A 17,927-nucleotide genomic window follows, 5' to 3' on the forward strand; every position below is an offset into this window, starting at 1 on the left:
CAGGGATTTCTTCTTGCCATGGCTTCTGTCTCCCCATCTGTTGCTGATGCTCAGGGCTGGTGTGGCAGCAGCTCACCTGGTGGGCGCCCTGTCCCCAAACAGATGCTCTGAGCTCGCCCTGGGACGTGAAGTCGTATTGGGGAACTCTTAGTGAATAGGTGCTGGAAGGATCTGCCCAGATCCTTTAAAATCCCCCTTGGGCAGCTGCGTGGTGAGGAGGCCCCTGGAGTGGTGATGTGTCCCTGTGTCAGAGGTGTCCACCTCACCACATGCCCTCTGCTCCTTCCCTGGGCCAAAAGCCAGAGGATGCGCTCCAGGCTCTCTTTTCCTGCCACCCTCTTCAGGGGGGTCCTTTGAGATGATTTGGGGTGGTGAGGGGTAGACATGGCAAAGGGGAGGTGAGAGGCAGGACAGGGTGAAGGGCTCTGTTCTCCTGCTCCAACATGTTTGTTTCTCCAACCTGATCTCCTTGGAGCAGGAGGAAGGAGCCTGGCTGGTGTGGGGACCTGGCTCCTTTCCTCCTCCTCCTCACCATGTCTGAGAGCACAATGGCCATGCCAGCAGGCAGGGGAGCCTCTACCTGCTCAGCTTTCATCCCATAAAATTAATTTCCACCTGAACCCCCATATTGACATCTACATGGGCCACAACCCCAGAGGAGGACAGGGCTCTGTGGATGCTGTGTCATGGCTGTGCCTCACTGGGACCTCTGCCATCCCTGCTTCTCCACAGTCTGTCACCCTGAACAGCCCGAGAGAAGCCAGCAAACCAGGATCTAACATGTCTGCAGCACCAGGTTGAGCCTTGGACCCCCTTGCGTGGGTGAGATGCTGAGAGCCTCCTCCGCAGCACTGGGACAGGCTGTGGGAGGGTCTGCCCTGACCAAGGGCACTGGAGTTATTTTTAATGCCATCCTCTGAAGTGTGAGGCCACCAAGGGGGATGGGGGGTGGGGCTGATCACAGGGTTGATGGACCCCTCGGCCCTGCTCTGGAGCAACCTCCCATCGGCTGGAGACCTCCCTACGCTTACTTGCAGGTGTGGACATCGTAGACGCGTACGCACTCCTGGCAGCTCACGTAGCAGCACCAGTGGAAGATGCAGTGACACTTCTCCTTCCGTTTCTCAGTCCTGGTGTTGTGGCCACGACCGCAGCACAGCAGGTCACAGCCGTCGATCCCGTGGGAGGTGACGTTGCACGTTCTGTCCCTGGTCCCAAAGGAGCCCGTCTCTGGGTTGGGCTCACAAAAATTGGGGGAGTTCTCGTAGTAGACCAGATCCCGCTCCGTCGGTGGCTTGAAAAGAGCGTACTTGGCCCTGAGAGTTTCTACCCATCCCCGAGATTCCCGGTGCTTTTCCACCACCATCTCGGAGGCGCTGTCGTATTTATCCTTCAGGTAGTCACCGATTGCCCGGAAATCGGGCTGGGCCCACCAGCAGGTCTTGACCTCGCAGCTTCCCGAGAGACCGTGGCACTTGCACTTCAGGTGCATGTGGTCCAGGATGGTCTGGCCAGGGGAGAGAAGACAAGGTGGTCAGAAGAAGCTTACGGTGCCTGCGTTTGCTTTTTATCTCCTGCCGTCCTGGGTCTAAACATCTGATCTGAGCTTGGTCTGGAGAGTGCAGGATTGGGTGGTGCATGGGAGCCTGGATGTGTGGCAGAAACATCTCCAGGTGGAGACCTTGCTCTAGAAAAGCTTGGTGAGATGGGCAGCTGCTCTAAACATCTCTCCAGTCCCATCCAGTCCAATCTAATCCAATCTAATCTAAAACTGTGGTCTGATCCTTTCAGTGGGGTCCTCCCTGTCATGTCTGTGTGGACAATCAGAGCCCAGAGAAGTTGAGGGTTGAAGATGACACACATGGATGTAGACTGATCCCTTTGTCCTGGCTTTGCTAAAATCTCTTCATTTTATGCCCAGAGTCTGACAGTTTGCACTAAGAAGTAAATGAAATTGTGAATCTAAGGACATGACGCTCTCTCATCTCCAGAACCCTCCTCTGTGTGGAGCAAAACAATCACTGATTTTTGTTAAAATTGCTAGAGGTGGGGTGTGGTTTTTTTCTACCAGAAGCTGTCAGTCATTAACACAAGTTAGAGATTTGAGCTTCTACCCTTCCACCTCTGCCCGTGGTGGTCTGGAAAAGTGATATCTAGTGTTTGCTTCAGGCTGCAACAGGGCTAAAATGTGCTGGGTTTGCAGCGAGAACAGAGGAGAATATTTGGGTTGGAAGGGACTGACATCCATCATCAGCCCAAGGAATCCCTGGGTGGGACAATGTTATAGTGGGGAACAAGCAGGAAGGAGCAGCTTGGGAGGAAAGTCCTTTTCACTGTTGATCTGAGGTCTTGGGCTGTTGAGTTGGGTTTCTATGCGCTGCCTTGGGAGATCAAGGCAAATTTGCTGAGGACATGAAACTGGGAAGGGTGGCTGACACACCATCCCCTGTGCTGCCATGGACAGGCTGGAGGATGGGCTAGGGCCCAGAGGAACCTAATGAAGTTCAACAAGGGCAAGTGCAGGGTCCTACACCTGTGGAGGAATAACCCCCTGCACCAGTACAGTTGGGGGTGACCTGCTGGAGAGCAGCTCTGCAGAGAGGGACTTGGGAATCCTGGTGGACAACAAGTTGCCATGGGCCAACAATGAGCCCTTGTGGCCAAGAAGGCAAATGGTCTCCTGGGGTGGCTAGCAGGTGGAGACAGGTCATCCTCCTGTTCTGCTCTGCCCTGGTGAGGTCACATCTGGAGCACTGGGTCCAGTTCTGGGCTCCTCAGTTCCAGAAGGACAAGAAACTACTGGAGAGAGTACAGCAGAGGCTATGAAGATAACAAAGGGAATGGAGCATCTCTCTGCTGAGGGACTTGGAGAAGAGCAGACTGAGAGGGGCTCTCATTGATGCTGAGCAATAGCTAAAGGGTGGGTGGGAAGAGAATGGGGCCAGACTCTTCTCAGTGGTGCCTGGGGACAGGACAGGGAGCAATGGGCACAACCTGGAACACGGGAAATTCTGTCTGAACATGAGGAGGAACTTCTTTGCTGTGAGGGTGGCAGAGCCCTGGCAGAGGCTGCCCAGGGAGGTGGTGGAGTCTCCTTCTCTGGAGACACTCAAACTCCCCCTGGACACATTCCTGTGGGACCTGCTCTGGGTGGACCTGCTCTGGCAGGGGGTTGGACTGGATGGTCTCCAGAGGTCCCTTCCAACCCCGACCATTCTGTGATTTTATGTTTCCTCTGGAAGCAAGGAGTGTTTTAGCTCTTCTTAACCCCCACCCATCAGTTTGGAGAGAGTGGAAACGCTGTGCCTTAAAAAATAATCCTAGAAAGCTCCTGTCTGGGCATTACTGTAGTCCCATTGCATCAGGGGGAGCCAGACTGGGCCATCGATGCAGGGATGGACAACCACCCCTGGGCACTCACCGTCCTGCCGGCCTCGTTGTTGTGTCTGTTCATGGCTGAGCGGGCGTCCGGCCGGTTCTCTCGGGCATCTGCAAATTCCCGGGACACCAGCACGCCGAAGTCGGCATCCTCACTGCATCCCCCCCATTTCCAGCCATCTCCTGGAGGTCCTTTGTGGTGGGAGTCGCAGCCACAGATGGTGGACGTGCCCTCGGCGCAGGAGCGGGTCACGGCGAAGGCCACCCCCGCCGACGCGATGGCGTGGACGAAGGCAGACTCTCGCGTGGCTGGGAATAGAGAGAGTCCACGGGATTATCAGTCAATGTAACACTTTTGTGTTCCTTCCCAACCTCCTTCATCATCTAAATCTCATGAACAAGCAAAAAGTTATTTCATTAATATTTTAATAAACATTTTCCCAATCAGGTGCTGCTGGCATTGCCTTTAGAAGCAGGCAGCAGGAGAAGCGTGACTCCAGCTCCGTGTATCACAAGTGCAGAATTTCCCCCAAATACAACGGTGCAGGATCTGATCCCACATGAGTGCCAGTGGCTGCACAACACACCAGTAAGAGCTTGAGGGGCCTCAGAAGAGAGTTACTGGGGTAATTCCTGGTCTGGAAAGCCAGAGAGGGACTCCGTGCCTGGAGTTAATCCACGGGGAGATGAAGAAGCTTCTGTACAAGCCGAGATGGTTTCAGAAGATACAGGACAGACAAAGCCTAAGAGCTCATAATTGCTGTTACATGTATCTAGACTGAACAACGTGTGACTTCTCACCAATGGAATGAAACCAGGCGAGGGTGTGAAGACAACCTTGAAGTTGCTTATTACTGAGCAGTCCTGGAGGAAATCACAGCAGACAAAACTCGAGTCTCTTTGACCTTGTAGCTATTGACATGCTCCAGGTACATGGCTGCCATGAATGAATTTCTACTGGCCCAATGGCTGGAGAAAGTCCTGAAAACACTGAATGCTGAAAGGGTGAAATAAATTGCCCAGGATGGCTGGGTGGAGTGAGGCTGGGAACCAGAGCATGTGTGGATCCTCTGTGCCAAGCGAGAGAAACTGTTTCAGCTGAACAAAGGTACCTGGGCAGGAGGTGGGGACAAAACAGAAGATCCACAAGAAGATGGGTTCAAGATGGGTGCAATGGGTTTGCTGAAGTGGACCATCTCTGAACATCACCTCTTCCACCTGTGACCATTGTGGGACCTCGTCCCTTACTTTCCCTGGTCACTCTGTGGGGCCCTGACCTGGACTCTGGACATCAGCAGCAGGGTATGTAGAAGCCACCAGAGCCATAAAGATGTTTACATTGGCTGGATGTTACAGTGACCTGACTCTGAGAAGGACAACGAGACCAAACAAAATGGGTGGGAAACCAGACCAGAACTGCCCGCTCTGTGCCTGGAGCCTCCCAGCTCACCTCAAGTTCCCAAAGCCAGGGAGCTGCTGTTCTTCATCATGAATGCAAACCTCTCCAGCAGCCCTTCACGCTGCAATACCTTCTTCCAGAGCATCAGGGACCTCCCTTACCCAGTGGTGGTTGCCGTTAAACACAAAGAACACCTTACTGAGGGTGGGTTGCTCTGGGTGGAAATGACTGAAGCCCAGCACTGAAGCACACCTGTGAGAGGACAGCATGGGTGGCAGTTCTGAATAGCACACCCAATGCAACATGGAGCATGGAGCCATCAAGACACATCAACTTGGTCTGCTACACTCAGAGGAAACTTCTGAGATATTAGAAGTGCACAATAGCAATACTGTGAGAAGACCTAGCCCTAGCTTTAGACGCTGCAAAAGGAGATGACCTTGTCCACTTAGAGTGGTGCCATCTTCCTACTGTGAAATCTGTGAGTTCAATGTCTTGTTTTGGGGAGTTTTGTGTTCTGTACGTAAGTGGACAACAGACTCTCAAACTGAAAGGGAATTTCCTGCATTATAGATCTTGGTACGTTAACTCTTCAGCAGGCTGTTGTAGAAGCTGTGACGTGCTCTGAACTCAGCTGCTCTTTTTGCTGATGCTCTGACTGGTGGCTCTTCCAGCAGGACCATGGTGAACTTCTTTGAATTTTCAACCCAGACTAAAGCCCAGCCAATTTATACCCTTTGTTCCTGTGCTCACATTGGCTTTCATTTTCAAGTAGCTTTTAATGGCCCCTGTTTTTAACTCATGGTGCTTGCAGAGAGCAAAACTTCCATTTTACTGTGTGCAAAGAGCCATATTTGTTAATCGTTTCCATAAAATGTTGTCCGATGCACTCATCATCCCAGCTGCCCATCTCCGCATCTGCTCCTGGGTTTGATTCCTCTCTCCAGAAGGATGAAGAGAAACAAACACTCCCTTCCAGCTGAGGACTGGCTGGGGCTGAAGGAGAGAAAGTCCTGCCACAGCTCGGGACAGCTCAGAGAGACCTCCTGCGTTAGGACACAGACTGTGTGTGTCCCTGCTCAGCGCAGTGACAGAAGCTCTGGTCCCTGGGCTTGGAGTCTGAGTTCTTGCAGTGGCGACCTGGCTGCTCAGCTACAGAGCTCTGCGCGAGATGTTTTTACAGATTTCTTGAGGTGTTTTTTTTTCTTCTTGGTTGCTTGGGGCTTTTTTGTTTGTTTGTTTTGTTGTGGTTTTTGTTGTGTTGTTTTGTGTTGTTTTTTTTTTTTATAAAGCAGACAGTGTTTTACTATTTTTACCCATTTTGGAATCAACAGGAGTTTGGCCGTTGACTTCCATAACGCTGTACTAAATAGAGGCGTTTCCGGGCACAGTCAAGAAAATGTCTCAGTCAGATTTATCCTTGGGGACATATCTAGTTGAACTGTGCTCCCCGGTCTGCCACAGTCTGCATAAGCACAGGCTCCTGGTGAATGACACTGGAGGGCTTTAACCTTATGTGCCATCTTATCAAGAGGGAGACTTGAGGTCTCTAAATCCAGAGTAGATGTTGGAGTCAACCCAGCCTCATGGCAGGAGACCAGGGAGGTGCTGAAGGTAGACATGGCCATGGTGTTGGGGGTACCATCACTGGTGGATGGTGCCCTGGCTGCCCTGCAGGAGGTGTTTCCAGCTGCCTTGTGGACTGAACAGTCAGGACAATCATCAGTGGCTGGGGGATGAAGCTAGAATTTTCTGGTGGCTCAGACCAACAATGACCCTGGAGACCATCCCTTTCTTCCAGAGCAGGAGCCATGAACGCTCTTCTCAGCTGCCCCATGAATCCTTCGTCTGCTCTTGCCTCGTGTCCCGGGGAGGTCTTTGCTGCACCAGGTTTTGTTCCTTGGCCCACGGTCTTCTCTGCAGAGGTGGAGTCCAGCTTCCGAAAACAGGCGTCTCAAACTGAGCTACTTTCACCCCCTGCAGGCAATGAAGATGCAGCTCGTGGGCATGTTCCAGCTGTGGAAAGGCACATCTCTGCTCCACTGCAGTGCAGGAACTCGGGTCTAGATCCCAAACGTGATCCCAAACCAGGGCTGCTCGCTCCCATCTTTGCTGGTGGGACCACGCTGTATTTCTCTTCCTTTTAATTGCAACTCTTTCCTCCTTGCCCTTCCCACCTCTGACATGCCAGCAGAGATCCAGCCTCTACCTAAGAGGTTTTGCTTAGATATCTATCCATCACCAACCGCTTACCCTGGGAGCACCGGGGGCTACGGGCCACAGGTTGGAGGTTGCTCCAACTGGAGTGTTTCAGCCTGACAAAGGCTATTTGGGTGGCCTGTGATCTAAAGCAGACGAGATTAGAGGAGCCAGCGAGCCCTTCTGGCCCCAGCCCAGGACAGCTTGGGGGGCAGAGGGGGAGGACACGAGCCGCTCTCCTGGCTCTGACGTCCCTTTGCTCTCCATCCTGGGGATGGGGGGGGATGGAAAAGCGGTGGGCAGGGGATGGAGAGTGGCTGCAGGTTTTGTACGTCCCTGCACCGAGCGGGGTGTGTGAAGAAGCGGTGGGCAAGGGATGGAGAGTGGCTGCAGGTTTTGTACGTCCCTGCACCGAGCGGGGATGCTGGGACAGGAGCTGAGCTGGGGCTGGTGCCGTGGTTGGACAGAGGGACGGTGCTCGCTGGCCCCAGGGGATGCTCGCCGGCCCCGGGGGGTGGGATAGACCCCACTGCCCCCCCGGCACCCCCTGCCTCTGCCCGGCCAGGAGCTCTCCCCACCACGGCGGGGCTGGGGGGGAGCCAGCCCTGGACACAAACGCCTCGCCTTGAAAATTCTCCCCCGGGTCTGGGTGAGGAGCCGGGAGAATTTCCCAGAGATGAAATGCGGGAGCAGCGTTCCCAGAACCAGGGGAGGGGCTGGCGAGGGAGGATTAGAGCCGCCTTGACAGTGCACCACTGCGACTGTCTCCCCGCCAGGGCCGTTACCTGCTGGGACACTCAATTTGCCATTGTTCCCGCGGTGTCACACTGTATTACCAGCATAATGCGGAATGTTTCCGCCGGCCAGCGTACCCACGGCACAGAGCACTGGCATTCCCCAGGAGCACCTCGTAGCAACGGGGCAATGTTCCCCTGTCCTGCCGTCACCCTCCAATCCCGCCAGCCCGGCTGGGAAATCCCTATTGATGGCTCTCCCCAGCCCCCCGCCACCGGATCAGAATGGCTAAAGGGCGTGTGAATGCTGCAGCGATTTGAAACGACTGCGGCGCTGGGACGGTATCGCTCGCCCTGCCTCACAGTAGGGGAGGAAGCTTAGCTCTTTCTCATCGGTATAAGCTTATTTTTCTCTCTCCCTCTCTCCTTTCCCTCCCCCTCCCTTTAAGCTGCTGAGTTTATATCAAGACGGCCCCTGATCCCACACACCCCTGTTTAGATGCAAATGACTGCGGGTGTCATGGCTGAGAAAAGCCATGGGTTATCTTGGTGCGGGTCTGCCTTTTCACAGCTCGTGTCAGGGGCTTAGCCGAGCACACAAGGACCCCTGAAGGCAGCCCGGGCCCAGCTGCCTCTTCTGCACCTGGCCCCGCTGCCGTCACGCTCCTCGCAGCCACGCACGGCCAGACCCTGCCCCTGGCACCCCCGGCAAGGGGCTGCAGCCCAGGAGGATCTTTCTGGAGAACTGGTGGCACCTTCCTGGAGAAGCAGAGGGAGAAACAGGCAGCCGTGGTGCGGGGAGGCGGGGGATGAGCGGTTCCCCCGGTGCTCAAGATGAAATGAGGGTGGTGAGAGCCTGGCCCAGGTTGGCCAGAGAAGCTGTGGCTGCCCCATCCCTGGAGGGGTTCAAGGGCAGGTTGGAGGGGGCTTGGAGCAACCTGGTGTGGTGGGAGGTGTCCCTGCCCAGGGCAGGGGGTGGCACTGGATGGTCCTTAAGGTCCCTTCCAACCAAAACCATTCTATGATTCCATGAAATATATGAGTTTGCTGAGGCTCCTGCTAAACTCACTCCTGCAGATCCAGTCCTGTCTGTGGCTCAGAGACCTCTTCTCCATCCCAGGAGTCAGTCTCCACATGCCTGTGGGACCTTCTTGCCCTGTGCACTCATAACCAACTCTTTCTGGGCACCGCGCTTTAACCAAAATCACGGACTTTATCATTAGCCAAGAGAATGGCGATTGCTCCCCCTCCCAGAGCAGCAGCAGGTCACCTGGCTGTTGGCTCAACCTTGACTGTGGGGCAGGACTTGGCTGGGAGAGAGGTTGTCTCTTAATAAAAACTGACCTTATTTTAAAAAGAAAAGGGAGGGAGAAGAGAGAGGGGGAGAAAGCAGGTTTTTCTTCCCTCCTTGTCCCAGACTGCACACCTGCAGTATAAATCATCTCGGAGAACTTGCTTGTAAAAACATGATCTTACCCCACATTCTGGGGTTAGTTTTTAGTGTTGGTTTTTTTTTTTTTCCACTGTGGGGCAGGACTTGGCTGGGAGAGAGGTTGTCTCTTAATAAAAACTGACCTTATTTTAAAAAGAAAAGGGAGGGAGAAGAGAGAGGGGGAGAAAGCAGGTTTTTCTTCCCTCCTTGTCCCAGACTGCACACCTGCAGTATAAATCATCTCGGAGAACTTGCTTGTAAAAACATGATCTTACCCCACATTCTGGGGTTAGTTTTTAGTGTTGGTTTTTTTTTTTTTCCTTTCTTTTTTTTTTTTTTTTTCATAGCCCAGGTTAGAAAACAAGACACGCACAAAAGAAAACGCGCAGGAGGGTGATCGGTGGCCCTGGGAAACCAAAGCCTCGTCAGCTACAGCTGCCACACGTTTTATGGTGAATTCCTCACGAGTCAGAGTTTCGAGTGGGGGACATAGGAGGAACTGGGGCCGGTCAAGGTGGAGCCGTGGCCATGGTCAATATTCAGTGGCCCCCGAACGGGAGCACTTTGCCCCCCTGGGGGTTTCATGGAGCTGTATTTGCTGTTTATTGCAAGAGACTGAGAAGAGAGATTCGAGTGGTGCGGTGGAGAGGAATGGGAGCACTTTGCCCCCCCGGGGGTTTCATGGAGCTGTGTTTGCTGTTTATTGCAAGAGACTGTGAGAAGAGAGATTCGAGTGGTGCGGTGGAGATGGGAAGAGAGGGGAGATGGGGATGTGACGGGAGGCTGTCTCTTGGGAAGGGCAGGGATCCCTTGGGCTGTTTCAGGGAGGGATGCCCTGTGCTCCCACCTGCCACCAGCACACGAAGCCTGGACGATGTGCCCAGAAAAGGGCAACCAGGAACGGCTGGAACACGTGTGTCAGGAGAGGGTCTGCACAGCCAAACCACCACAAATATCTCCATCGTTTCCCAGACCACATCGCTCTGCAGGCTCAGCTCTCCTTGAATGGAAGCAACCATGATTAACATTTTTTGCAGCTCCTTTAAAATGAAATTATCCTCAATTTCTTTTCAGGCTGTATTAGAAATGATTTTCCATGGCATTTTAGTGAGAGCTACACCTTTGAAGTTTTTTTCCAAAATCGTTTCAATCTACCTAAGGGAGTAGTAGATGAGATTAACCTAAACGTTGCTCTTTGATACTTAGTGGTGACTTCATCCCGGTAGTTATCATAGCTTAAATACTGGCTATTTTGGGCTTAGTATTTAATATCTCTTGGCCTAATGTATGGTGCAAACTGCACTGGTGTCATCTGAGTCTTGCTATGAATTAATGAATCTCAGTTTATGGGATTACACCCCTCCCGGTGTCCTGGAAGTCAACAGGAGGAGAACACAGCCCCCGTTCAGGGCTTGCCCAGGCAGAGAACACACAGTCAGGGACGATCGCAGGTCGCAGTTTCAGGTTATGGGCTCAAAACTCTTGATTTCAGTTGTTGCTGCATCTAAGGAAGATGGGACACCAGCCTGGAGGAGGCGATGCTGTGAAGGCAACAGACGTGTCCAGCAGCCCCTACCCGCAGCCCCCGCGGTCCCAGGTTCATCAGAGCTGAGGAGATGTCTCAGGGCAGGACAAAAGCCATTTTATTGCCAAGGTCATCTCTTCCTCTGGCTGAGACAGCAGCAGCTGAAAAGGTGGTGTTTTCCTCTGCCACTGCTCCCGCTGCCAACTTGGGGCATCAGAGAGGCTTTCCTGGTGCTGCTCATCCACCTGGATGAGATGAGCCCCATCCCGTCTCCGCTTATTAATTTCCAAGTCAGGAGTGAAAAGGCATTAGCACATTTAAAAAATGTAAATGATAACCACAATCAAATGGGTTGGACTTTGATGTATCGTTATTTGCAGATGATACTGTTTATTTTTAACTGTTCTACTTACAGGTTAGCGAGACAGGAGAATAAATACATTTTTCTAGCTAATTGCCTGGCAGTACTGTCTGGGAGACTATGGATGCGTCAGGGTTTGATCAGGGAAGCTGTATAACAAATGTGCTCAATAATTTTCCCCCATCTGTCAGGAGAGCTTCAGAGCTACGGGTGATATTTTACTTTGTCAGCTTGGAGTGCACGGAAATGCTGAGGCATGTCCACACACGAGGTTTTGCAGCTGAAAGAATCCGAAAATATTCTTCATAAATTCAAAGTTCAGTTCGCTCATTACGGGGAGGATGGTTCAAATCCAAGTTTTAAGTGCTTTCATGCTGACAGAAATGCTGGTGAGAGATCTTCAGCGCCTGGATGCTGTAACAGCTCTTTTGTAACGTGTTTAAAAATTTTATGATAGTTTTAAAGAAAATTAAAACTCTCTGATCTTATAAGCACTGAAGTTTAGGACATGCTTTTATTGGGCAGCAAGTCAGAGTGTGGTGAGCCTTGGTGACAAGTTATTTGATAGTAAATACAGCAAAATTATCCCAAAACACCTTCTGGCAAAACAGAGGGGAATTGAATCTCATGGTCCCTATTAGCACTTTAATGGGACTTTACAATCCCGATTTCTGCAAAGAATCGCACTTCAACCCAAATGAGTCATTTTCACTGGAATATAATACTGATGTTTCAGGAAACTGTACCATTATTTGGAGGCTGAAGCTTGAAAGAAGTGTCATGAGCTGTTTATATGCAGAATTTTATAGCTCTGTAAGAAATATTGCCCAGGAGACTTGCACACTCTGGGAGCCTATTGGGAAACACTTTAATGTCCCAGCTTCCAACCCTAATTTCTACCATTTCTTAAAGGTCAATTACTTCCAACTTCCGAAGCACCACTGGAAAGACTAATTTCTTTTCAATAAACAGACTTCTTTGGACTGCAGAGACTCGGTGCGTGTTGATACCAATGAAACTAAGCTTCAGAAATGGTTTGGGTTGCATTTATGAAGCTGTGAAGTCCTCAGACATTATCTGAGGATGTTCCTTGTGCTAAACTCGGCATGCAGTCACAAAATCCATGGGATGGGGTGGAGAGAAGGGGAGGTTTTTGTCCACTGTTTGGTTCAGTTTCATGGGAGTGCTTCTTTTTAATCTAAGGTCTTGCTTTGCTGACTGGACACCAGAGACATGAGGTGGATTATCTGCCACCAAAGTCCTCTGACACCCTCCTTTCAGGCCCTATTTGGCTGCAGGTAGTGTATGTGCCCAACATCTCACTTTTCTCAGTGTCATGCCCAGGCTGTGACTTCATGGGGACTCTCAACTTCACGGTGCCTGGTCTGTGCCACTGGGTCTAGAGAGGTGGCCTTTCAGGAGGAGGTGATGAAGATGACCAAGCACGTGTATTTGGAGAGAGGAGAGGGAAAATATATTTATTCTCCCTCTTTTTATTTCTAGCCCTGACTGTTTTGGGCTCATTTGTAAAAAGATACTGAAATCCCAACTAAGCCAGATCAGAACGATGAATTTCTACCATGGCTTCTCACTGGTGGGGAAATTTCTGCCCACTGGCCTCCTGGGGCAGACAGTTCATGCTTCAAAGGGCCTGCCTTGACCCCAAGGAACTAGACCACAATCTCTCTTTTTTGCTTTTCCTCTGGGTCTGCTGGACCCTGTTGTTTGGAAGCGCTGCATGCCCTGGGCAGGGAGGATGGAGCCCATGATTCCAGGACTTGTGAGCATGGATGGGGCTAGACCTTCCCCTTCCAGTACTTTATCCTGCTGGACCCTACTGAGTGCTCCTGGGATGGGAACAAACCCTTCCCTCATTGCCCAGTTTGAGGTAATGCACCAAAAAAAAAAAAAAATGGAAAAAGGAAATTGGAGAAATTAGGGTTTAAAGTTAGGACATCAGACTCTTCCCCCAATGTGCTCCAGGACATTCACAGCCTGTCCAAAAGCCAAGATGTGACAGCTCTACCCACCCTGGCAAGCCTCTTCCCCCACACCCCCTTGGCTTCACTGTTTACCTTTGTCCAGGACCGGCCCGAAGATGGCCAGGCTGTCATCGATGGTGGTGCAGTTCCAGCGGCGGCCCCGGAACTGGTGCTGGCACTCCTGGATGCCCAACTTCACCCCCTCGGCCACGCTGGGCATGATCTCAATGTAGTTGCGGCAGAAGCGGAGCTGCTTGGGGACGAGGCCGGGGATGGAGCCGCAGAGGATGGGCTGGGACCCCAGGGAGCTGTACTGCTGACCGAGTGCAAGGGACCTGCAAGGAACAAGGGATGGTGTGAGGGTTGGGGAACCAGCTGGCACGAGTGGTCCTGCCCCCACCACCACCCCAGCCAAGGTGAACCAATAGTTGAGGGAGACAAAGTACTGAAAAACAGGGACTTCTTCAGAAAACGAGAGACTTCGTACTAGCAAACTTTCACACCTGAAGACACCCTGGTCCTTTGTGGACACAGAGGGAGGGACTCAGGTCCCTGCATGGAGGCACCCAGAGACATCCAGTGTACTCCCAAGTGTCCAAAACATCCCCGTGGGGTTGTTGGATGTGACACAGGACCTGTAAGGAGCTGTATCTGGGGGAGCAACACCTGGGGGCTGGGGAGTCCCCTGGGGTGTCTCAGCTGTCAGAAGACACTGATGTGAGAGCTTTTGAACTGTGGCCAAGGTGGGAAGTGTCCTGTCCAATGCTAAGTTCATCAGCAGTGGGATCACCATTTTCTGGGGAGGGGCTGCTCTGGGGTCAGGCACCTCAATGTGTCCCAGGCTGTTGTGACACCTCTGCAGGTTGTCCCAGCAGAGAATGAACCACCACCCTGATGGAAATCAGCATCTAGCTGCAGCTGTGAGTCGGACAGATGTGCTGGTACGTGCTGAAGGTGTTGCAGGGTAGATTTGAGAGGAACTTTCCCCACTGGTCCAAGGACCTGCCAATTGCCCAGCATTAAATACGTGGGTCAAATTCCTCATTTGGCCAGAAATTGTCACTGAAAGATGAAGACACATATTTGTTTAAAGAAGTACTGAGATATCTTGCCATTACACACAAACAAGGATGGTCCTACAGCTACTGCCCTGCCTGGGACTTGTAGAACACGTGGTCACCTCTGTAAATGATCAGCCAGTTCTGTAACAGAGTGGATGTGAGGAACTCAACTGCTTCCAGTGCAGAAATCTCACCATCCAGATACTGACACAGGCAAATATTAAAGAGCTTTGACTTAGTATGTCCATATCTCTCATGCCAGGGAGTCCACAGTTCGATACAGGACTCGAGATGAGGTCTTACCAGTGCTGAGTAGAGAGGAAGGATCTCCTCTCTCTACCTGCTGGCGATGCTTTTCCTTGGGGAGCGCTAATGGCTCCCTTTGCTGCAATGGCACATTGCTGCTTCATGTTCAAATTTTTGTCCACAAGCTCCCCATGGTCTTTTTCTGTTGCTGCCTTGTGGGTGGTCGACCCCCCAGCCTTTATGGGTGCAGGGGGTTGTTTCTCCCCAGGTCCCTTGGTTGAATTTCATGATGTTCCTGTCTGCCCATTGCCCAGCCTTTAGAGGTCCCCTCAAATGGCAGCTCAACCATCTGAGGTATCAACCACTTATCCCAGTTTTGTTGTGTTTTTCCCTAACCTATCTGCCCACATCTGAAGATTGTGTGAGAGATAATCAAACATTTTGTAGTTCTTAGTTAATTCAGGTTGGGAGAGACCTCAGGAGGTCTTTAGTCCCACCTCCTGCTCAGAGCAGGGCCAGCTTCCAAGTCAGATTAGGTTTCTCAGGGCCCTGTCCTTCTACAGGCTGGAAACCTCCAAGGACAGAGATGCCACCACTTTCTAACACCCGTGGTTGACCGTCCTTGTCCTGAACTGCTCATCCAGCCTGGGGTCTTGGGCTGGGTGCTGAGTTGAGACCGGTTGGTTGAATTAATTGTGCACTAATGATTTTAGAATGTAAAGGGAATCCCAGGATACCTGCTAAGGAGAGACATCTCTGCTGAAGACACTGAACAAGAAGATCTGACTCCCACCCTGCCTCAATGCTGTCTTCTACCACAGCTCCCTGCTCAACTGTCTCTCAGTCCTGTTTCTCCTGCACCTCTCTGCCCACTAACCCACCAGTGGGGCAGCTCCCAAGACTTCAGGACTGTAGCACTGCATGTGGTGTTCTGTCTCCATCTCCCCCAACCTTGGATGGGACACACAGAAGAGGGACAACCAGATATGGCTGGGAGAGAACGCAGCACACCAGGACTGGTTTCCAGAGCTGTTCTGTGCCTCCAGCTCCCACCAAGTGCAATCTGATGTGGGGAGCTCAGCACTGCTGGGAGGACTTGTCAGCTCCAAGCGACAGTAGTGAACAACCTTTATGTCATTCTCCATCCAGCAAGGCCAGGGAAGTGGGGAAGAGGCGGGAGAGCATGTTGCTTTTCTCCAGACACCCACTCTTTTAGACAGACTCCAGTCTCAGGGGGTGGGACGCTGCGAGGTGCTATCTCCTGCTGGGGTTTGCACAGTGGTGGAAGTGAAGTTCATGTTCAGTGTCAGAGTTTACAAGGACATGCCAGAAGCAGCAGTTTCTCACAGCTGTGGTGGTGGAGGCTTGGCCTTGTGTGCTGGCCATGAGCTCCACACCATGGCATGCAGGTTGAGTCTGATGTAGCTCACTGGTATAAAACCTGGGCCAATTTTTTATCTGGATGAGCAGCTCATCCCTCAGGTGGCCTGCGCTGCCAACTTGGGGCATCAGAGAGGCTTTCCTGGTGCTGCTCATCCACCTGGATGAGATGAGCCCCATCCCGTCTCCGCTTATTAATTTCCAAGTCAGGAGTGAAAAGGCATTAGCACATTTAAAAAATGTAAATGATAACCACAATCAAATGGGTTGGACTTTGATGTATCGTTATTTGCAGATGATACTGTTTATTTTTAACTGTTCTACTTACAGGTTAGCGAGACAGGAGAATAAATACATTTTTCTAGCTAATTGCCTGGCAGTACTGTCTGGGAGACTATGGATGCGTCAGGGTTTGATCAGGGAAGCTGTATAACAAATGTGCTCAATAATTTTCCCCCATCTGTCAGGAGAGCTTCAGAGCTACGGGTGATATTTTACTTTGTCAGCTTGGAGTGCACGGAAATGCTGAGGCATGTCCACACACGAGGTTTTGCAGCTGAAAGAATCCGAAAATATTCTTCATAAATTCAAAGTTCAGTTCGCTCATTACGGGGAGGATGGTTCAAATCCAAGTTTTAAGTGCTTTCATGCTGACAGAAATGCTGGTGAGAGATCTTCAGCGCCTGGATGCTGTAACAGCTCTTTTGTAACGTGTTTAAAATTTTTATGATAGTTTTAAAGAAAATTAAAACTCTCTGATCTTATAAGCACTGAAGTTTAGGACATGCTTTTATTGGGCAGCAAGTCAGAGTGTGGTGAGCCTTGGTGACAAGTTATTTGATAGTAAATACAGCAAAATTATCCCAAAATACCTCCTGGCAAAACAGAGGGGAATTGAATCTCATGGTCCCTATTAGCACTTTAATGGGACTTTACAATCCTGATTTCTGCAAAGAATCGCACTTCAACCCAAATGAGTCATTTTCACTGGAATATAATACTGATGTTTCAGGAAACTGTACCATTATTCAGAGGCTGAAGCTTGAAAGAAGTGTCATGAGCTGTTTATATGCAGAATCTTATAGCTCTGTAAGAAATATTGCCCAGGAGATTTGCACACTCTGGGAGACTATTGGGAAACAGTTTAATGTCCCAGCTTCCAACCCTAATTTCTACCATTTCTTAAAGGTCAATTACTTCCCACTTCTGAAGCACCACTGGAAAGAATATTTTCTTTTCAATAAACAGACTTCTTTGGACTGCAGAGACTCGGTGCGTGTTGATACCAATGAAACTAAGCTTCAGAAATGGTTTGGGTTGCATTTATGAAGCTGTGAAGTCCTCAGACATTATCTGAGGATGTTCCTTCTGCTAAACTCGGCGTGCAGCCACAAAATCCGTGGGATGGGGTGGAGAGAAGGGGAGGTTTTTGTCCACTGTTTGGTTCAGTTTCACGGGAGTGCTTCTTTTTAATCTAAGGTCTTGCTTTGCTGACTGGACACCAGAGACATGAGGTGGATTATCTGCCACCAAAGTCCTCTGACACCCTCCTTTCAGGCCCTATTTGGCTGCAGGTAGTGTATGTGCCCAACATCTCACTTTTCTCAGTGTCATGCCCAGGCTGTGACTTCATGGGGACTCTCAACTTCACGGTGCCTGGTCTGTGCCACTGGGTCTAGAGAGGTGGCCTTTCAGGAGGAGGTGATGAAGATGACCAAGCACGTGTATTTGGAGAGAGGAGAGGGAAAATATATTTATTCTCCCTCTTTTTATTTCTAGCCCTGACTGTTTTGGGCTCATTTGTAAAAAGATACTGAAATCCCAACTAAGCCAGATCAGAACGATGAATTTCTACCATGGCTTCTCACTGGTGGGGAAATTTCTGCCCACTGGCCTCCTGGGGCAGACAGTTCATGCTTCAAAGGGCCTGCCTTGACCCCAAGGAACTAGACCACAATCCTTCTCCTTGGCTTTTCCTCTGGGTCTGCTGGACCCTGTTGTTTGGAAGTGCTGCATGCCCTGGGCAGGGAGGATGGAGCCCATGATTCCAGGACTTGTGAGCATGGATGGTGTTTGGAAGCGCTGCATGCCCTGGGCAGGGAGGATGGAGCCCATGATTCCAGGACTTGTGAGCATGGATGGGGCTAGACCTTCCCCTTCCAGTACTTTATCCTGCTGGACCCTACTGAGTGCTCCTGGGATGGGAACAAACCCTTCCCTCATTGCCCTG

At 51.1% G+C, this 17,927-nt stretch overlaps 1 protein-coding gene across 1 annotated transcript; it reads right to left on the reverse strand.

Moving 5' to 3' along the window:
- Positions 1-13,295, reverse strand: WNT3 (wingless-type MMTV integration site family member 3). The gene is made up of 3 exons (XM_014942678.1): positions 13,104-13,295; positions 3,422-3,687; positions 1-1,507 (listed from the first exon to the last, which is right to left on the reverse strand). Exons 1-3 carry the CDS (start codon positions 13,228-13,230, stop codon positions 1,028-1,030), a joined length of 873 nt encoding a protein of 290 aa, XP_014798164.1. The 5' UTR covers positions 13,231-13,295; the 3' UTR covers positions 1-1,027.
- Between the last annotated feature and the right edge of the window lie 4,632 nt (positions 13,296-17,927).

Source organism: Calidris pugnax, unplaced genomic scaffold (assembly GCF_001431845.1).
Source record: "Calidris pugnax isolate Ruff unplaced genomic scaffold, ASM143184v1 scaffold108, whole genome shotgun sequence".
NCBI lineage: Eukaryota > Metazoa > Chordata > Aves > Charadriiformes > Scolopacidae > Calidris > Calidris pugnax.